Source organism: Cariama cristata, unplaced genomic scaffold (assembly GCF_000690535.1).
Source record: "Cariama cristata isolate BGI_N322 unplaced genomic scaffold, ASM69053v1 scaffold44606, whole genome shotgun sequence".
Taxonomy (NCBI): Eukaryota; Metazoa; Chordata; class Aves; order Cariamiformes; family Cariamidae; genus Cariama; species Cariama cristata.
Genome location: NW_009623566.1, coordinates 17,367 through 40,283, shown reverse-complemented (window position 1 = coordinate 40,283; position 22,917 = coordinate 17,367). Strand labels below are relative to the sequence as shown.

The 22,917-nt window shown below is 38.9% G+C and overlaps 1 protein-coding gene across 1 annotated transcript in view; it reads left to right on the top strand.

Annotated features, from left to right (window-relative positions):
- The window catches only part of LOC104163680 (cyclin-dependent kinase 6), a gene marked incomplete at its 3' end in the record, with an annotated part of 54,606 nt that extends 32,013 nt beyond the window's left edge, over nucleotides 1–22,593 (top strand). Inside the window, exon 3 of the mRNA XM_009702768.1 lies at nucleotides 22,426–22,593. Coding sequence (XP_009701070.1) covers nucleotides 22,426–22,593 — 168 coding nt within the window. The remainder of the gene's footprint in view (nucleotides 1–22,425) is intronic.
- Nucleotides 22,594–22,917: the final 324 nt, after the last annotated feature.

The window sequence follows — 22,917 nt, the reverse complement described above, 5'->3', positions numbered from 1 at the left end:
CATGGCATTCACCTTTGAAAGAGAACTATGGTCAAGCCCTTAATCTAATCGATACGTCTTTGTAACTACTGCTTTATAGTCCTGCTCACCCTTGCTGGCTTCCTCTGTCAGATTTGATAAATATATATTCCATACAGGATGAATCAGAATCAGCAATAACAACATCTTCCTTCTTTCCTCTCTACCCATCCTCTCCTCCCTTCTTTTCTTCCTGGGATACTCTTTAACTTAGGGCAGTTTATGTAGAAATGGAAGGTATGAGTTCCGTTTCCTTAGGAGACAGCTGTTAGTAATGCACAGGTCTTTGGTAATGTTAGCGGTGTTAGCAGTTGAGCCTCCATGAGACTTGGCTCATTAGGAACTTTTGTGAGTTGATATAAGGGTAGTGGAAATGTGAATGACATGTCTCTGCTACAGAAAGATTCTAAAAACAAACAAAAAACTTAACAGGCCACTGAAGCATTTTGATGTGTTAGCCTCTGGGACTGATGCATGTTTAAGCTGGGTGGTCACATTTTGATGTGATGCTTGTGAGACTGGCACGGTTTTTTTGATCCTAAGGGATTTGACTGTGGTTGTTATAAAACTGATTACATTTTTAATATGGAAATCATGTGTGTGCAAACAAGTTGATGTTTATTGATTTAAGCTATTGCAATGTATATAACAATATTTAGCTTTAGATTAATATATGCATGTGATGGCTTGGTATATAGAGCTGTAAATTAGGTGGTTTAGGAATGGCTCTTCGGATTTCCTTCCAGTCATCTTGTTTTGCGGAACCAAGGAGTTTGTAAAAATGAGAGGGGATAGCAAACTGCTACCGAGGTTCTTTAACTCTAGTAATGAACAAAGTTCACTTTGCGAGGTAATGTCATTATAAGTAAACTTGTGGCTTCCTGCAGTTGTTTCCATATAACTGATCAGAACTTAGCCTACCCATGCTAACTGGGCTGTGCTTGTTTCAACCTGACAGTCAACAGAGGAGGGAACAGAACAAAGGTCTCCAATATAGCAGGTGCATACATTATCTATCATGGGATGTTAGAAGAGCTGGGAATGTCCTTCTACCCAGATCTGTGGTCTGTGAATCTTCATGGTATTCCCCCCAGCCTGGAATAGGGCAGCCAGATCACAGAGAGAACAGAGTTTAAGGTATATCCTTTTCTCCGGTGTTTCCTTATTCCTCACTCAAGTGAATGGCTTCTGTGGATATTACTCTGTTTCTCCTTTGCATAGGTAGCCTAGATCTCCATCTGAATCAGGGATCTCAATTTTTCTATTTAGATACCTAAAATTCAGAAAGTACAGCAGTGAACCTAATTTCCTTTTCTGGATTTATCTGATAGTAGCCCATAAATTAAATTTTAAAATATTACCCCCAGTCCTAGAATAAATGTTGCTGTTGCATCCCTGTGCATTTCCTGTAACTTACATTATCTACCATCAAACCAGGCAGACCGGTCACATCTTTGCAAGACTCTTAGAAAATTAATATGAAGATGTTGCTTCTCAGAAAGCAAACCAGTGTTCAGTGTTGTCAGGTGAGTCATCAGCCATCTGCCACGGTTGTACCTACTCAGTCAGTCTCGTGTGAGATGTGGAGCAGATGTCACACAGTCATGCAATTCTGAAAACGACACAAGATATTCCAGGAAAACAGATTCACCAGTACTGAGAGTCTCCAGAGTGTGGCCGTATTTATCAACATCAAAGTTAAAAGTCACTAAAAAAAGAGCCTACACAAATTAATAAGAAAGATATTAAGAGAAGAGCTGTTACTAACAATTTCATGTCAGTACTTTTGTGGTAAAGAAAGAAGCAAAACTTAGTGAGGAATTTAGAGTCACAAATAGCGGATCAGATCCTCAACTGATACTAAGAAGTGTAAACGCATTAGTTTCAGTTAAATGATGCCCATTTACAACTGCTAAGGATCTCATTCCTTGTGGAATATTTTGCAATAAATTTTGTTCTGAATCCATATTTTGAATTAAAGAAGAGTTGCCACTGTAAATAAATGAAGAACAAAAGGGCTGAACTGATGTATTATTGTGGGATAAATATTTTATTTTTTTCTCTGTATCCTACTCCAGGGGTTGGACTGCTGCATGGAAGGGCAGCAGGAGAGAGAGCAGGTGCCCTGCACACGTGACAGCTCTGAAGGAACTAAAACTTTTAAGGAGGAGGATATTCTCCAAAGGGTGGTAGTTCCCTCTGTTGCAGTGTTGTTGTTTCTTTCCCATACTGTGCTGCATGTAGTGAGACAGCCATATCTCCTTTGGTGCAGAGATGCAGGTAGTAATGTATGGTCTGACCAAGGGACTAGGAGGAGCAATGATTCGAATGAAGGGCCTCCTGGGCACAGGATGCTACAAAATACAGTATTGTATCTGTACAGTTACTTCTTTAGCTTGGAGCTTTTTACAGTCAGCGTACAGCCACTGATTTTAATTATGTTGGTGTTAAATATCTCCAAATCCCTACCATTTCCAAATTTAAATACAAACATTTTCAAACTGATGATAATGTGTAGTTGTGGGTTTTGCAGTGCTGTAGCCCAGGACTGCCCAGACCTCTACTGCTTGCAAACTAAGATCTCATAAAAATGTGAGGCACTCCAATGATTTTAAATTACTCTGTCCTGACTAGAGTGATTTAAAATCATTGGAGCACTTCACATTTTTTCAGTTGTTCCAGTTTGGAAAGCAGTCAAGCAACACTGTAACATAATGCATGAAAGCAACCTGCCTGAAATAATAATTTTAGTCTTTCAAAACAGTGACACTCAATTAGAAATGTCACTGTGAAAAGATGTCTGTCAAGGACTGTCTAAGTAGGCATCTCAACCTACTTTTCTTTTATGGCCCAAACTCTCAAGGTAGCAGTACAGTCCAGTAGGGCCCTAAGGGACACATCCTTTTTGAAGTCAGAAGGAAGCTATTGTTTTCAACAGATGGAGGGCCAGAAATCATCTTTATTCAGAAAGTCAAAGGAAATTAAGAAACTGAAGAGATTCTGAATTGTGAGCAGGGATGGAGATTGAGCCTTTGGTAGAACAGAATTTATGATCAAGTAATTGCAAAATTGCAATATTACAAACACTGGAAGTTAAATGTTACTATCAGCTCATTTCATTTCTGTTAATTCTGCAGAGCTGGACGTTGATGTGATACAAAAAAAAGCTTATGGACCCTACTGCTCTGGATTCCCTTGAGACACTCTCAGATTAGTGACATGGGGTTTTTGCTATTGAACATCAATGCGGTAGCAATTGCTGTGTGAAGTGCTTTGATGACACTGAAAGAAAGAAAAGGAGCACATGGTGGGAAAAATGCTCAAGCAGGTGTAAAAGTGGGGCTAGACTGCCAGGCAGCATGTCAGAGACAGGGCTGTACTGTTCTGCAGCGAGCCAGTGGCAGCTCCTTGGAGTGGGGAGTTTTTTCAAGATGCTTTTCTTTGTCTTGTGATGGTGGTGTATAGTCGCAACTTGCTCTGCAAGTAAATCTTGCCTCAGTGATCAGTAGAAGTGTCACTCATGTTTTCAGAGTCTTTCTCTTCATCAAAGATGAGATGCCGCAGTTAAAGCAATTAAAAGAAAGCTGTTGCAGCTCATGGTGCATATAAAGCAGTGGCTGAACAATGGACTGAAATGTTTGGATTTACCCATGTTCTAAATTTTACTTACAAGCCATATGTTACTTTTGACAAGTAATTTGAAGGTCGGACTGCAGCAGATGTGAGATAAAGAGGAGACATTCAAAGAGCCATTCTTGATTTTCATGGGGGCAGATAGGAATCACTTTCTAAATAGTAATTTCTGCACTGGAAAGAAATCAGGCCCCTATGCCTCTGCATGCCCAGAAAGCTATACTTCACCCCAAAACAAGCACACAGAGATGAGGAAGATGAGACAGAATTACACAAATTGTGACAAGGTAGATATTTGGGAAACCTGGCCAACATATTTTTTCTTGTCAAACTCCAGATTCTAAAGGTTGAACTCAGCTGATCGGGGACAAGAAGCATTGTGGCAGCATACCTTTCCCATCTCAGCCAACCCAAGTTATTGCAACTCAGATTCTGTATACATTCACAGAGTGTCCATATTTATTCACAGTAAATATAGAGCTGTAGTCTAAAATAATTCAGAAGTTGTCCACAGACAACTCATAGTTAATAGAAGATAATATAGTAATCAAATAAGTTATTTTTTTATAAAACTTTTTTCTCTGTTCCACCCCAAGAGAAACTTAATACTCTTGCACTGGCTGTATGCTCTGCTTTTATGCCAGTGAATAGGCAGGTTATTGTACCCCACAGTAAAAATTAATTTGAAGAGCATTACTTTAGTGGCAAACTGATTTAATCAAGATATGTTGTGTTTGTTTTATCTCCTCTGTAACAGATGTATTTAGCTTATGCCAAAGAAAGTCCCATACGAATGGATAGAGACAGAATTTTTTTGTATTGCATGTTTTCATATGTAGAACTTAAATTACCTTTAAGAATTTAATTTTTTTTTATATATCTATATATAGGCACATAAACACACATACATATATACATATAATAATTGTAGAAGTCCTCTAACATGTTTGCAAAAAAATGATGCTATTATTCGAACAAATGGGAGAAAGGAAAAGGGAAACTCAATGATCGTCGCTCTACTGTCTATGAAGTTCATGATCTCAAAATAGCTGTGGGCCAGAAGAGGCCAGAACTGGCAACTCAGATGCTTACAGAAGAGTCAAAAGTACGAGAATACAGAAGGGGTAGCACCAGTTCTCCTGTGCCTAGGGAGTGGTTTGGTGTATATTGTCTTTATATATATACATGTGAAGACATACTACATGTACACATACACGTGTGTATCTGCTGATTCCCGGAGTCCATCCCTTAGGTTTACATTTCAGCTCGTCATCAGATACAGCTGAGCTGGAATGAGGGTTGTTACAATCATAAGAGGGAATAAAATGAGACCCAGCCAAGGCTGCACCTCTCCCTCCTCCTCAGTGTGTCAGATCAGAGACACATGGAGAGCCCCCATCCCACCCACACCTGCAGATATGGGAACAGATGCAGTTCCTCCCTGCTTCCTGTCCTCTGGCCGTCAGGGACAAAACTGCAGCGAAGCACCAGCCAGTGGCATCAGCCAGCTACACTCAGCTGCTGAAACAACCAAAGCCAAAACCTCAGAGAGCTTCCAATGATTTCAAGTCAATGTTCTCTGCCTGTGCAGTGTTCTCTGCCTGTGCTAATCCCATTTTTTCCAGCCCTCCCTTCCTTCCTTCCATCCATCCTTCCCTTTCACCTTCATTTTTTCAACTCATTTTCACTCTGTATTTACACTGTATAGCACTTGTCTCTTCTGTTCTTTCCCTCCCTCCAGAACTTTTCTCTCCATTACTTTCCATTTTGTTTATCCCCTTCTAACTGACTCTATTCACATAAAAAAAGTAGTATCATGGAATTGTCACACTGTTTCTCCACCTGGGGTCTGTCTTGTCCATTTTATTTGTGAGCATTTAATGGAAGAGTCTGTGTGAAAACCCTTGACTGTGTAGTGCCCACCATAATAGGTCCTCCTTTTTGGCTGGCCTTTACACAATACCTTGTTAAACATGAGTCATGATAATCAGATCCTACAACAGCAGTATTTGTCTAAAATAGTGCTTCTCCTTTGCTCTGCTGTTTCCCCACCACAGCCACTTGACACATTTACACAACTGCTTCCTTTATGTATCAGTGCTCTGTAATCAGCGTATGGTTCATGTTACAGGTTTCTCAGGTCTCAAAGTGAAATAAAATGAGCTTTCTTCCATTTTGAGAATATCCTTCTTTTTAAGAAGTCCAAACAAAGACGCACATTATTAGTAAGTTCACAAGCAGGTGTCAGAAGACAGGAAATTTAGAATGGAAACATGAGTGAAATAACAGAAATACTGTTTGTTGTTTGCTCTTCGTGCAACAGCAAGGGAAAATATTTAGAAATTAAAATGATTAATTTATTTGTAGTTTTAATAAAGCAGACGTGGTTTTGTAATATTTGCCAATGTCGGTGCTCCAGAGCACAACTATGGGTCAAATCCTTCTGTGGTGTAACTGTTGGCTTCTTAGGGTTCCTCCAAGGGTGAGAGTGGTGCAATGCTATTAGCATCAGTTAGCAAGCAGCCTTTCATTTGTTTTCATGCAAAGCCTGAACAGTTTGCAATTAAGAGCAAATTACAAAGGCTCAGGCTCCTGGGTCAAATCTGTCCTTAATTTTGGGGTTGGAAGCCTTATCCAAAGACTCATAAACATCAGTATTTTAGGTTCTTCTTACTTCTCTGTTATTGTTACAGCTGTACAGCACTACCACTTATATCTCTATACATAAAACATTTAAAGTCATGCTGGCATATATACCTGAACTTTCTAGTTCAACTTCAGCCCTTAAAGGAGAAACCCCAACAAGAGCAGAGGCTCTGCTCCTGCAAAGCACTTCGGCTTCTGCTTGATTTTATGTAAACAGATTGCTCCAGCTTTAGAAGAAGTGAGGTTGAAAGACAGAGAATTAGAGGAGCTAGCAGAGGAGAATCAATTGTTACCCTGTACTACTGACCTGATGAATTAGAGAAAAGAAGAATTGAAACCATTGTTACCATAGTCTCAGATTAGTCATAAACATGCATTTTGCTTCTGTTTAAATGCTTTGTCAGAGCAAGGAAGTAGGCTTCCCTCAAAACTTACGTGTAAGCAGTGTCTGTGCCTTTGGAACCAGGCTCCTGACTATTCACAAAAGTGGGTCATAGTTGGTCATCATAGTAAATTGACTCAGTAATGGAAAAGGGCGCCAGAGGATCACAGGTTTGACAGACTGGTTTGTTTATTTCTTTTTTCATTAATATCATAACTGTTCTGGCCACAGAATTTATCCCGTTCACCTTTGAAAATTGTGACCTTTGAGAATATCCATTTAAAAGAAGCAGCTGGGTTTTACCAACTCATTAGAAGCCAGCGCATTATACCTTTGTTAATGTTGAATAGTGTCTTATACCATAAAGGGCCCACTGAAATTAGTGGCTTAATTGCAAAGAAGGTTACTGCTCAAAAGCTTTCACTGTTGCTAAATATGTGACTTTACAAACAGCTCCATAAAAATTCTAAGTATTTCTAAAATGTCCCACATCCTTGGTCTATGCAGTAGGAAGCATTGCACTGTAACTTTAAAATGCCAAAAATAATCAAGAAGACATGTTAGCCATCTCTTAAGAGCATTTCATTTCCAAGCCAATAAATTCAGCTGCTGAATTTTTGTCCTTTGTTTTAGGATGTGACAGTTCTGTTGCATAACTACAATTAAGGAATCTCAGAAGGCTCCAAAATGTTACAATATTCTGTGGATGCAAACTCAGAGTTGTTTTTCATTTACTTTTACAGCAGGGAAGGGGCACTGGAGTGGCAACGTGTTGCCTTTTTTTAACATCTAGTTTATGATTCATTCTAAAATATTCTTTCATTTGGAATTAACTTCAGATATTCCTGTTCTGACAAGCCGAGTAAATATTTTAGCAAGGACTTTTTAGAGAGAAATTTTGACAGTAACATACTCCTCCTTTAGCATTACAAAGGAAATGTTTGCTATCCAAACCCAGAGTCGGCATTTTAATGGAAATGATTACAAAAGAGTACGTAGGAAGTTACAAATGTAAAATGCATTTAATGAAAGAGTATACAGATGTCTTTCATGTATTTTAAATAAAAATGTCTAATTTGAGACTTGAGAAAGTCAACAGTGATCTCTGAGCCATATGCTTGTTATTACAATAGTATGTTGTGTATAACTCTGATTCAGTGAGAAACAACACAGACAAAAATGGAAAAGACATAAAAACATGAAGTTAAAGGAGGAGAGACCATCTTACAAAGCATTTTTTATTATGGTTTTGCCTTGATTAGAATATATCCCTTTCTTGCTTTTTGTTTGCTCACATAATTCATGCTGATGTCTATAGGGCTTATTGAAGACATAGGAAAAGGAGAATAGAGGCCAAGCTGCGTGGGCTATAGTGAACCAAAACTGCAAAGGGATGCATACTTGACAGAGAGTTTAAAATAAAAATAAACCACAGTTTCTTTGCTTGGTTTCTGGAGCAGAAAGTCGCAAAACAAGCAGAAAACTTTTGGTTCTTGATGAAATGGTTAGTTTAGCTTCCTTACCTCAACTGCTCTGAGTGTTTCAGACTTTAACCTTCATTTCAATGAAAAGAATTTAGACCTAATTTGACTTAGGTTTATGTCTGTGAAACTGGGGCCTTGGAAAATATGTCAGAAGTACCTTTAGCTGTATGTTTGCATTTTGTTCTTTTGCAAATGTGGTGGAGGTAACCTTGATTTGCTAGTTAGTGGAGTCATGCTTTATTGTGACAGAAAACTAAGAACAGTCCTTCAGTGAAAATAACAAAGACCTACCCCGTGATGATTGATGAGAACGTTGTACAAGTGAAATGAGCTGGAAAGTTATCATCTTGTCTTTTTCTTTGCCACAGGAAAAGCATAACAGAGAAATTTCATTTCTTCTGGTCCTGATAAGGAATCTAACGAACCATGAGGAGAGGTTACACAGCATGGAAATGTGTTACACCCAGCTGCTCACTATCTTGCAAAGCTGCAGTAAATAATACAGTTGCTATTCAATAAACAAAACAAAACATAATTCCTTTGATAGTGATCCCTAGCCTCTCTGATTTGCCCTTCTGAAGACACAGTTTGTTTCTAGTTAATTGACTCTCATTTTGGAATAACATAGAGTTTGATATTGTATTGTATGATTTGAAATGTTTTTCTGTTGATAGGGAAAACTAAAGACTCATTTTTCTAGGGCCTGATTCAGCAAAGCACAGATGTATGTGCTGCAGGTTATCTGGATCATAGCTACTTGTATTCTCCTAAAGTTTTCCATGAATGGTTACAGTGAAGATACACAAGAAGATACGTAGTTTTCTTTTCCAAATTGATTACATAATAAATAGCATACGTTTTTTGCTTGTCCGAAGTTACCCTTTTGAGAAGCTATGATGCATTTGTCACAAGCTACATTCGTCACGTGCATCATTTGGGACACTTTACTTTCAAAAGATACTTCTTCATGGAAGCAGTTCGTTCCACTGATTGGCTCTTTTTACAAGTTAACATCTAACATACCTTTGGCTTTTTATTAAAAATCTCTTGGAGTTTGTTTTATTTAGCATTCAGGAAGGTGGGGGAAGGGGAAGAATATCGTGCCTGGGAAACATTGTAGGCAATCTTCTGCCCTCCCAAGAAGACCATTGACTCTCATGTTGCGCCTTTCCCCGCATCCCCAAGCCTCACAAGCGCTGATGCTTGTCTATTGTGCTAACATTAAGAAATAAGTAGGCTAATAGCTCATTGTGTCACTACGAGTTGAAGATGCCTCCTTTTTTAAGAATCAGTCAAGTGTTCAAAAGAAAACAAGGCAAGGTTTACACTAATTTGCGCTAATGTAAATCAGTGTCATTTTGCTTAGAACTGGAGGGGCTATGACCCATGGCACTTTGGAGAGACTTGGCAGATGTGTGGGACCATATCCCACCAAACATCTCAGGCACATCACTACTTGTTAGTTTGCTATATCTGAGATGAGCTGCTGAGGCATGCTGATAGCTGGCATCTTCTGCCAATCTACCTTGCTTGGCAATCACCTGGCCTGTGGGAGGCAGCAACCCAAACGGATGGAGTAGGACGACAGAGTCTGAGAGTGACACGCGGTGGGAGAGGAAATGGCTGAGTGGGATGGGATGCAGTGAAGGCTTGAAGAGAAGGGTCAGCACTGAGGATCGGGCAGCAAAGGGCAACAGGGCACATGAAGGGAGGAAAGAAAGAAGTGAAGGAAAAGGTAGGAAATCAGAAAAGAAAGGAGAAAGTGATAGACATGTAAGTGGAAGGGAATGAGCAGCTATTCCCCTAGTCTGGTGCTATCAGCAAACTTCTCATGCTTTTGGTGAAAACAAAAGACTTTGTGCACTTGTTTGACTCCTCTTGCAAAATCTCTTCTTTATGCCTTGTCTGTAGGATAAAGTGCTTGCCTGTTCCCCTTGTACAGCTGTTGGTTCAAGAGCTATTGACTTAACTCAACATAACAGAATTGCAAATGAATTGCTACTGTAAATATGGAGAACAACTCAATCTGCTGAGTGCTTCCAAGAAACAATTCTCTTTTCCCTACTTTTGATTTAGGTGTACTAAGGCATCAGTAAGATTCTCATGCTGAAGACTAATTTTGACAGTTCATACAATGCTATAGCAGCATTGTAAAGCTATATGTACAATTCTCGGACTGGGGCTCTTGGTCAAACTGGTTCCAGTAAGCCACCGTCCCCTCTCAGCTGTTCCTTGAAGCCCATTTCTATCTATAACTTATATCCAAGAAATCTTTCCTCTTGTGTATATTCTTGGTTTTCTTGAAGGTTGTTATGCCTTTATAACTGAAAGCAAATTCTAGATCTTTGGAGTACTTAACAAACATTAACCAGTTAATCTTTGCAACACTCATGAAGTAGTTAACCATTATCCCTGAATTTATAATATGGAGCAAGAGAGGCAGCAAGGTTAAATGAACTCCTGTGACTAGAGCTCGGAAAGTAATTGACCCCAATGTTGAGCTGTTGTACAGCACTGACGAGAATCATGGTACTCCGGCCATGCAAGTACCTTACAAGCAAAAAAAATTACTGAAAAGTGGCTTTTAAAAAGTGCACAACTGAGCTTTATTTATTATGTATTCCCTGGAGAGGTTAGGAAGGGATTGTCTTCTTGCTTTCTCTGTGTTAACATCTTTAATAAAAACTGTTAACTATTTATTAAAAGAGTGTCTAACTCTAGAAAATAGCTGTATTTCGATGTCTGGTGTCATGCTGACACTTTTGTCTCGGAGAACGTTGGCCACATCTCTTTGAAGGTGTTGCTGCTTCTGATGAGTGTGGGAGGAAGATGGAAATATTAAAAAGCAGTGAGACCAGCTCAGGTCTTTGAAAATTGAGGGATAGAGTCCCAGTGACTTCGTTGGGCTTTGATTGTGCGTAATACGAGGCCATCTTCTTCCTCAGCATGCAAGTGCCATTTATAACTATGCTGAATTCCTAGACATTTTTATGATGGAAGTAACCAAAATTAATTAGTCTCAAAGTCCAAGCTCTACAGTAACCCCAATTTCTACTTTGCAAAAGTGACTCTGCTATCCTGCCAGCCTCTTTTACTGTGCCTTTAGCTCTTATGTATCTGTATGTGTCACAAAATGTATTTCCTTATATATGAGAAAGTGGAGCAGGCCTGTGTTATTATAAGTTTAAACAAGTTTTCTATTAAACAAAAATTGCTGGACTGAGTTTGTAACTTTGAAGGAGCCATAGGAATTAAGTGCCCCAGTCCTATTGATTTTGAATGATGTTTGTGTTTCTAATCTGTAGGATCCTATTGACTGCTTTTTCCTCAGTTTTAAAAAAGCATAACTAATTTTCTTGTTGCCATGCAGGTGTTTCATAAAGAACCCATGCATTTTTAGTGGAAACTGTGTAAAAGAACAACTGAGAGAGAAATTAAAGGAACAGTCTTCTTCAGCCTTTTGTGTCTAGCCAAGGTTTTGACAGTTTTCAAAAAAGTCTTGGCTGAAATGTTCAAAGCTGCTTTGGGTGTAGGAGATCTGGTCATCCAAATCCCGTGGGATACTTCTATTTGTTGTTACGTATCTGCGTATAAACAAATCTCAGCCTTCTTGATGGCACACTGCAGACAAATCCAATGAATTTCTGCAGAAATGTCCATAATGTTGTCAAGGTGTTGACAGACCATTAGGAAGAGTAGTCTGTCATAAATCTCTGTGTATTTACATGATTTGAATTCTCCTTTGGACCAGAATCCATGTGGTCTAAGCTGTTTGCATATGATTTTGAGCATGTTAAGATGTTAGTCTTTGTTCTGAAGTTAGACCTTCTTGTGCTCAGGTGACAATGTAAGGCAGTCATCTTCCAGGGCCTTCCACATTATCTCTAATGTTAGCTGAAGTTGGCAGTCCTCAGAAGATAAATTTACAGATTTACTGTTCTAAGAGGCTTTACCTCCTAAGTCCGAAGCTGTTTGTAAAGCATTTTTCTTGATGTATGTGCACAGCATTGTTTCAGCTTTCTAATCACTGACCAGCTGGCTTGTTAGTGAATAGAGCTGTGGGCCCCTTGCCACGTTTCATGTGAGGTCTTGGCTGGGTGGCCAAGCAGGCAGCCTGCAGCCAGTGTCAAAGCAATTCAAGAGGTATTGGCACAGCAGTGTCCCCATTAATTTCTGCTTGTCGCATGCTGTCATGCAAGTTACACCAGAGAGGAAATGACCGTTAAAAAAAAAGTACGCTTGTGGCACTTGGTCCCCTCCAGACGTTATCCTCGAGGTTAAACAAGTGGATACAATTAGCTGCTATCCACAGACAGCTGCAGGGAAGGAGAAGCCGAGATCTGGGCCTCATAGGAACGTGTCTTTCCTGTTAGTGAGGAGTGTTGGCTGTCAACATATGCCATATTTTTAACCCTTCATGGAGTTTGAGTAAATTAAAAAGAGCTATTGTGACCAACAGTGTCACGAAGGTATTGGTAAATAGGTGTAGTGCTGATGAGCAACATTCTCCTCTGGGGAAGGGGTTTTGTTTGTTGGTACCATTCCTCATAAGGACCGGTGTGAGTGGCTCTTGAGGAGAACTGGCTCATCAGTGGTTGATAATTTACTGTGGTTTGTCAGTTCTGGCAGGGAGTGAGACAGTGATTTCTGTGAACTCCTTTCAGAAGCATACTGAAGTAGTTAAAAGGAGTCACATCCAGCTTTGTAGATTTTCTGAGTGGACGAATTTCTCTGATTACATCTGGACAGCTTCCACAAGGATTGCAACAGGTAATGATACACTTAAGATGTCCCAAAATACATCTTGGGAGTGCAGAAGCAAAGTTTATGAAGAGGAAATGGCAATGATGTCCCATGATGAGAGAAGGAAATATATACTATTAGAAGCAATCAAGAATCTTTTAAAAATCGAAAGCACTAAGCTCGACTGAGAGGTGATAGAGATAGGGGAGTATACACAGTGCTCCAGAATCAATCGACTTAGTCAAGCAAAAGTCTGGATTTTACTCCAGAAGGAAGAGGTTCACAGTGTCAGTTGAGGGAGGATGACTTGCTTTGTTGAGAAACATATCCATTAAAGAAGCTGGAATTATATGAAAAGTGTACTCCAGAATTCAAACTGCAACTCTGCCGCAGCTATCCAGCTTGACCTGGTGCAATGCTTAGATACCAAATTTTGTCTGGTGTTGGCCTCCAGGCATGTGCCAGAAGGGGCTTTAGAGCCAATGCATACAAATCACAGATGCTATTTCAAGTGATGTGTATGGGGCTTACCAAGGGGGTGAGCCAGTAAAGAGTTTGGGGGATTTCTTGGTTCATTTTAGTCCTCATCTCGTTTTCAGATGGTATGAGGAATAAAAGAACAGAGTAGGTAACAACTGTCAAACCAGTATGTGCTGTGAGGACAGTACTGTCTTCAATACAGTTTTATGAAAAGCTTGTAATAAAAGAAAGGAAGTTTCCCAGAAAGTATTTGGGAGTGTACAAAACTGTGATGATATCATCCAACTATACAGGAAAAAAATCTGCTTGTTTGCTTATCTAGGCTCAGATCTATAAATTCTGTTAAGAGCTGTGCCATCTATTGCTTTTTCTACTGGGCACAAAGAGTGGAAAGGTTTGAGCAGTGAAAAAGATCGTTAATCACAAAGTTACATTTACCTGCTATAGAAATTTCACAGTCAGGACAGGTCTTGGTAGCAGTGACACATTTGCCAATTTCTGTCAAATTGTTAAAATGAAATTCCCCTCTGTTCTCATTTGATTTGCATGTATTTTCTCTTAAAAATACCAGTAGCCAGATAGAGAATGTTATGTGTTTCATTTGCATGACTGGTAATTCCACTTTGATAGGAATTTTTGGTACACTGAATCACTGAAAATAAGCAAGTAGGACAACAATTATATAGGTTTCCTTTCAGTCATGCAAATCCTTCTCATTAAATATGAAAAATAGCAGTTGATAAAGTCAAACTTTATCTGTAGATAGATATCTATAGATCTTTCATCTATATTGCAAACTGACTTAACCGATGTTGAGCTATAAAATGAGAAATTGATGTGGAAAGACTTATAGACACTATTGTGTATAGACACAATTAATATTGATCTTCCAAAAATGAAATGCTTCCACATGTGTGTATACACGTGCATGCACATATGTATCCCACAGATGTTAAGTAGACATTTCATATACTGAATTTGGTCTTTGGTTCACAACTATTGAGATCAGTATGAAAATCTGGCAGTATTAAGATACTGGCAAAGCAGACATGTACTAAGATTGAAACTCTTAAAGACCTCTAAAATATTAATCCAGGTCTCTGTTTTAAGGAGGGCAGACAGAAAGTTACTCAGAACAGTTCCTTGAACACAATTGGGTGCATCTATTTGTCTTAATCTAGTCTTAATTATGTCACCTTTGCTGCTGGTGAGCATTGGTGTTTGGGGAGTGTTTGGAGCACTCCAAAATATGCTTGGTCAGGATCTGCTGTGGCAGTAAAATTCGGTGGCTCCCTTCTGACTCAGAAGGGACAGGTGGTGAGCTTAAGCAAAAAGGACTAGAACATGTTAAACCTGCTGTGGTGACACTGAATTGAATTCAATCTACAAACAGGAGCACGACAATAAATTTATTTATTGCAATTAATTTATTTAGGACTTTCTAATCTTGGTCAACTTACTACTTCTAATAGCAACGAAAACAGTCGTCAAAACACTGTTTTAAAGACTCCAGTCCTTCAGGTACTGTATCATCTTTTAAATTGTTATACAAAGAGTTCTCGCCATTTAAAAAAAATACAAACAAACAAACAAACCCCAAAACAACCCAACTGTATTCATTTCAGTGTTTATACTTTTGCAGTAGACTAGTATGGATAACATTGCCTTCAACTCAAAACACTAAATTGCATGTATACATACATGCATACTTTTGTGAGTGTGCATGTCTGTAGGGATCTTTACCCTAACAATTGGATAACTCAGAATCACTTGTCTGAGCTGTGCTTTCTTTCATATGAGAGCAGTTTAAAATAGATTAGAAACTGTTTATCAGAATATATTTTTAAATATCTGTTAATCTACTCTGAGTATATTAAAGTATCTTTGATATTATTAAAATACTTTTACAATTCAAAAATAATTACACAAATGTTGTACTTCATATTTTAAAATATATATGACTGTTAATTAATTTTCAACAAATTGTTTATCTTTAGGGTAGCAGCTTACAAAACACCAACAATTATTAGACCAATTCCTTGCATGAGCTTGGCAGATGTTAGTTCCCTTCTACTAATAATACACTAAATGAATTTGCTGTATTTTTCTCTCTGCACAGCATTTTATTCTATGAACAGAAAATTAACATTTTATCTTCTACAGTAAGGTTGGTAAATACAAGTAAGTGAATGGGTCATTTGGTTTTATTGTTCTCTTATCAAAACAGTGAACATATTAATTGAATGTGCTGTGAAGTTCACGTTCTCTTAGTACTGTCTAGTTAATTGACAGGAATATCACAGCAGCCTTCTCTTCTGAGGGATGACCCTTACCCTGTGATTACTTTCATGGAAAGCAATAGGTCTACTCTCAGATAAACTGTTACCCAATATAAGGAAAAGTAAGAGCTCTATGTCCTGGGTGTGTATTGGGTTGGATCATGGATGACTCCTGAGAGACTATAGTGTGGCTAGGTGAAGGCAAAGAGCGCAGCCTCCTCCTTCCCTTTCTGAATGCCCTGCAGGGAGATCGATCAGAATAGCTTTCTCTTGAGAGAAGAAGGGAAAGGGCACAAGGGCAGGGATCTATCTGCCTCTTACTGTGTCCCAGCCGCTGCACCCAGCCAGCTGCATGGAGAAAAGCATCCTGCAGCTCCATAAGCTGTGGCATAAGCTTGCTTCTCTACCCCTACCATCACAGTCACGGCATTCTAGACAGGCTGGTGTGATGGGTTCCCAGCCCAGTGTGAGGACAAGATTTTAAAAAGAAATTCACTGCATTTAACAGGGAGTCACTACATTATTACTAATGCCTTTGGGATTCAGTGTAACAACATTAATCATGTCTTTTGCTATTCATGTATCTGTACTGTGTAATTCCTCAGGAATGCTATTGTTTTTTTGGCATTAATTAATGTTGACTGTTTGTTACAAAGTATAACCATAGAAGTGCTGTAATTCTGCTGCTTCAAATATAGGCCCGGAAGAAGGTGAAAACTCTTTAAAACTTTCATTCCACCATGTTTAAAAAACACCCTTTAAAATGGAAGCAATTTGATGCTTGGGGGTTCTGTATAATCCTGTCAGATACAAAGGAAGCCTCATCCTGCTCCTCTTCCACTCAGAGAAGGTCCTGCTGTCCAGCCAGAGGCAGTGAGTCTTTTCATCAAACTAGCTTGACCAATTCATTACACATTGCTGTCTAAAACTCATCCTCATTGTTTACACTTGCAGTTGTCTCTTACACAAACACTCCTGCAGGAAATGTTCAGGACAGACATCCCAACACCTGCCATCCAAAACAGGGACATTCCATTCTGCTCAGCAAAAAGAGAAAAATGAGTTACAAATAGAGAGAAACTCTTGGTGAAGGGTGCAAATTGTTGTGCAGGTATGTGAGATACTCCACAGAGGAGCAGGAGAAATGTTAGGACATTCCAAAGGATTGTTGTGTTTTACCAAACGTTAGCACATAAATTGAGCAGGAAGAGGAAAATGGGTAGGCAAAAAAAAAAAAAGGCCATGAAAAGCCTGTGCGTTAGTATACATTTCGGGTCTGTTGTAGCTGACAAGCATCTGTACTGTCTTGCTTCTATTTGTTGCTATGACTGAGTATATGTGTGGGCTTCCACAGACTTAGTTCCTCTGCTATTAGGAGCTCCTATCACCATGACCAAGGGCGATCTGGTTAAAGGTTTTTCTTTCTTCATATGCTAGTCAATGGAGGAAAAATGTGAGCTTCACATAATGAGCAGCCATTCGTATGTGTATGTTACCTCTGGGTGCATGTGTTCTCTGAAGACATATTATTCTTGGTATTTTCCTTCAGGTTGCATCACACTGTATCCCCCTTTACAAAGACAAAATCTATCATCTATGCCTTTACCACAGTGGTGGGTTGGGCTAGCCCAAAAGCCAAACTCCCACGCAGTTGCTCACTCAGTTCCCCCACCTCAGCAGGATGGTAACGAAGAGAACAAGGAGCAAGAAAGCTCATGGGCTGAGATAAGACAGGGAGATTGCTTACCAATTACCATCATGGGCAAAATCGACATTCCTTGGGGAAAATGAACTTAGTTTAATGCAAATTAAGATAGAAATTTAAGTGCTAATTCAGGTACTGGGGGGAAAAAAAAAAGGCAAACATTCAAAGAACACCTTCTCCTGCCTTTTTCCAGGTTCCACATCTCTCCTGACTCTCCCCACCCTGAGCAGTACAGGGGCGTGGGGTGTGAGGGGTTGTGGTCAGTCCATGGCAGCCCCTCTCTGTGGCTCCTTCCTCCTCACACTTTTTGCCTGCTTCAGCGTAGGTCCTCTTCACAGGCTGCGGTTCCCTCAAGAAAATACACCTGCTCCAATGCGGGTGCTCCACGGGCTGCAGTGTGGATATGTGTTCCACCATGGCGTACCTCCTCTTTCTCCTTTTCCTCTTTCTCCTCTCACCTTGCTGTTCCCTGTGCTGTTTCTCGCTCCTTTTGTTCACTCTTCCTCTTTCTCTCCAGCCTTTTCTGCCCTTTCTTAAATACGTTTTCACAGAGGCACCACCGCCTTGGCTGACAGGCCCAGCTGCACCCTGCGGTGGGTCTGTTAGAGCTGGCTGGAACCGGCGGGAACCGGCTGTGTCTGGCATGAGGCAGCGTCTGGTCTCCCCTGACAGAGGCCCCTGCAGCCCCGGCTGCCAGCAGCTGGACACCAACACCCAAAGCAACTCCACACTTTCTGTTTTCTTTGAGTAGATACTTGAATTATTTGGTTTACAGCCATGCCATCCTCTTTTGGAGTAGACAGGCAGAGTACTCCAGAGAATCTGGCTGGTCTTAAACAACAAGTAAGCTACTGCAGACAATTGACAGATATTTCAGCTGGAAGTCAAGATGGCAGGTGACTTTTAAAGGATCAGAGTGGTATTTTGAAAACTAATGGCTTGGAAGGAATTTATGGATCAGAAGCTGGAGGAGGGTTAAGAGGGGTCAATGAAGCGTAAAGCCAAGAGGGGATAGGACAAGGAGGAGACGAAAATTTGTAGGAAATCAAGTCTTTCTGCTCCTACTGCCTCTGAGACGGGAAATGTGAGCCGTGAAGCCCACCTTTGGCAGAGGCAGAAGCAGCTTCTCAGCCCAACCCAAGCCAGTCCCCATCCTCACTGACGCCAGAGGCAGAATATGCAGGTCATATTTCTGTGTCTTATTGAGACTCATGACAGAACATTGTATTGCTTGAAAAGTTCATTGTAATTTGGTCCTGACATTCAGGACTGATAAATTCAATAAATATCAAACTGAGCAATGCCATCACCAATACCATGTATGGTGGAACATGCAAAAGATGCAGCATTTCCATAACAAACTTTACTCCTAACTTTTTCCATTATGAGGCATTTACAAAATTAAAGCTACATATTTGCCTCTAAGGAAAGTGTATTTGTTCATTGCATCCCAAAATAGCTCAGTTTTCAACTCAGTTATGGATAAATATTTTAGATTTGTGCATAGACCGCATTGAAAATGCAGCCTGAAAAGGGAAAACATTGTAAAGCCATAATTATCTGAAAGTAATCACAGTGGAATAATGTATATATCTTCAACCATCGTAGGTTTTGTGATATTAGAAGCATGGCAGAAATCTCCAGTCTGAAACAACAGGCGCTATTCTGTGTCTATGTTTCTAAACATCCAATATCCAAAGAACATCTGATAGATGTCAGTAGAGGTTTGATCATGACTCATTAGAGCTTGTTCCTCAAATCTGCTAAGGCATGAATCTTCTTGTTTATCAAATAGAATTGATCATTTTTCAATTAACTTTGGAAATATGATTTTAACTGTAATTCCAAAGTATGGTATGCCTAGCTACCACAGAAAATTTCTCAGGGAAAAGGAGACATGGAACAAACTAATTCTTGAGGCACACGAAGACTCTCTTGCAGTTATTTCTAGATATTCGTAACTGAGATAATACTGGGTAATCATCACTAATAAAAATGGATGCATTTCTGTCAGATGAGTGGAATTATCCTGATTTAATTAGTTAGTGATCTGGCTTGTGCATGTTTACAGCCTTTACCCAACTGGCTAGCAAAAGTGAGTATCTTCTAATATTAGTTACAATATCAAAGAAAACGCAGAGACCAGACTGAGTCTGATGTTTCTTGCAAGTGGCTAAGAGTATGAAGTCATTTTACAAATGTGAAGCCTAATTGTTTTTGACTAGGCTTACGTACAGCACAAAATTAATCATTCATTATGAATAAAAAAGTAGTTCAAAAGCTCTCTCTTTTGTTTGCTTTGATATTGAAAGTCTGTTTGTGCAAACAAATAACAAATTCTGAGCTGCACAATTTGGTATTCTGTATTTAAAGTGCATAATAATAAGCCTATGTATGTCATCTGATTTTGGTTTCTGCTCTTTTTGTAACTGCTGAGAATTTAAAAACAGGACAATAATGAATCACAAATAACAAATGGTCTTCCAAGATAATTTTGAACTGAAATCTGTTCATACATGTAATACATATGTAATAGTAAGTAATAAGGGACAGCAAAAGAGCATAATCAACAGTCCAAAATGAATACTAGAGAATAGCCTGTGTGGACTAACTCTGAATTTCCTGAAAGAGGAAATATAGCACTTTTTTCCCCCAGTTTTCCTTCTTCTTTCTAATACCTTTTAAATTTACACTTTCCTGGTACAGTTTTCTGTGGCACATCTCACTTTTTGTGTGTGAAGAGAACTTCAGTAAATGATATTCATCTTTTGAGTCCTATGGGGAAGGGAAAGATATACCAGCTTCCACTTTCAAATATTTTCTTTTTTTTTACCTGTGCTTGGAAGAAGACTCTGAATTTAGAAACTGAAGACATTGCTTGCGACTTGCAACTAGCAGAGCAGAATTGCATTTACTGAACTTGAGGAAGAAAGTCAAAACAAAACCAGCATCAGTTGTGGGAAAAGAATACTCTTGATACGTTTGGTCACTGCAGGAATGAGTTTACATACTTGCCAAATGAGTAGGATGCAGAAATGTCACCAAAAAGGGACTTGCCAAGGTCTACTGACTAATCCTTAAATTCTTTAAGTTATTTTCTACCTGGAATAAAAAAAAAAAAAAAAAAGAGACCCAAATTCAGTGAAATCTTTAAATCATTAAGTACATACTTAAGATAACCACACACTTAAATGTTCTTAGCATGTTCTTTACATCTGTAAGACTGATCCAAAGATTGTTGGGATTTGATTTAAGTTATAATAGCACAGAGTGAGCAGATATGACATGTATCAATTCTACAGATGACTGAAACCCGCAGAGCTGTAGTCCCAGCTCATCCACGTATTTCTGAACTGCAAAGGGAAATTATATAAACACAAAAGGATTCAATACACTTTGTATATTTGTTTTAAAGGTGCAAACCCTATTATACTAGTTATCAAAATTATCAGATTCCATTTTTTCCTGGGGAAGCAAAGGGAATAAAAGGTATCAGCTAACAGGGAATGGAGTTCACAGGTTACCACCATCCTTCAGAGGTGATAATAATTAAATGCTGTCACAGCATCCATAGTTCCATGGTAATATTTCCATCATCAGGGTCTTCAAATAAAAGATGATTACTTTATGAGCAGCCCACTGTTACTACTGTTTGGCAGACAGAATTATAGGCTATATATAGAAATGGCCATGTATTATCAGAAGTCAGATTAGAGCTTCCAGCCTTAATACCTATATATTTTATAATACTTTCTGTAGAGATGATCAGGGAACGTTGCATGAAAATAATAATTTTGTATTAAATTATACGGCAATGTCTATGAAGTGTACCTTAAAAACACATTCAGCTAAAGCAATATTATCAAGTTGAATAATTTTAAACCCATTTTCAGATATCATTCCTTTTAATAGTGTGCCTTGAGTATTTACTTGAAACATGCCCTAGTCTATAGAGAACAAAAGCAACCAACTTCAATTTATCCTTCTTCCCTTTTCTCATGTTTCATGCCATCCACCTCTCTCACCAAAAGAACATTTTAGTTGCCAGTAACAGGATTGGCGGACACCCTGCTGCAGGGCTTGTGGAAAGGGCATATATCACCAGCAAACACAGAGATAAAGTTTCATGAACTCGACTGAAGTGCATACAGAAAAGAAAATAAACTTTTTCTTTATCCCTTTTGTTTCTTACTTGTTGCAGCATCTTCGTGTAACTGCCTGTTTTGCAAATACAGTTTTTAAGTTAACAGTATCCTACTAATTTGGAATTCAGGGGATTTCTAGTATTTAGTTTCGAGTCTGTTAGTTCATTCCTTTCATGTTACTAAGATTAATGTGAAAACATGAGTACAGATGAAATAGTTTCTTCAGCTGTGGAAATGTCATAGAAGATTGCATCACTATAACAAAACAGAAAGCAAAATGAGAACTATTACTTATGTTTATTACACTGATTTAGTACTAAACTTTGATCTAAAGGTAGTTTCTGTCCTATTCAGTAAATTCTATACAACTGGTTTTGCCAAGTAAACTTTTTCCACTCTATAACACTAAATCCTGGCAAATTTGTAATTTAAACAGCTTTTCTGATTGAAACAGATCCCTGTGCCTGTTGAACTCAGTGATAAAATTGCACTTCACTGGGGCGGGACAAAGCATGAACTTGTGAGATGCAAAATGGTGTGTGGTTTAAAGTTAAAAGCAAAAAGTTGCTATGTATTTTTCTTACTTGGACAGCATTCTTTTGAAGTTGTCCTGGGATTTACAGGACCTGATTTTGCTATTTCTTTTAAGTATGTTGACTAGTCTTTATAATTCTATCAATCAAGCTCAAGTAATTCAACTAGAAACAATACATTAACTTGATAAGGACACGTGTTCAAGTCAGCTGGCTCTAGCAACATCCTGTTCATTTTATATTAACCATTGTTTTTATCTCATGTGCACATATTTAAGTCAATATTTATTAAATTAGTTTTGCAGATTATGACCGAGAGTTTACTTGTTTGCCACCTTGTCTTGTTAATTGCATATTGATTTCTTCTTAATATTTAGGATATGATGCTTCAGCTGTTTCGGGGACTCGATTTTCTGCACTCGCATCGTGTGGTGCATCGGGACCTGAAACCCCAAAATATCCTTGTAACTAGCAGCGGACAGATAAAGTTAGCTGACTTTGGCCTTGCACGAATCTACAGTTTTCAGATGGCTCTCACCTCAGTGGTAAGTTTCTGAAGTTTTTTATTTTGCTTTTAATGCAGCAATGTGCTTTACTCTCTGTGTTCCTGGCTTTTTATCCCATATTACAACGCTGCTCCTAAAACCATCTCTGTAATTGAAGTTACTTGTGTCTCTGAAAACAAGTGCTTTCCAGCCAGGTTTGAAGTTGTTGTGGTTACTTTGTAGAAGTAATCAATTACTGATTACTGGTTCTGAATTAAATCATGACTGATTACGGAAGGATAGGTATGTGCTAGTTTTCTGAAACTCTGTCAGTCTAGCTTCTGTTGTGATACTGACTTCTTTTGCACTTTAAGCCAGACAGGT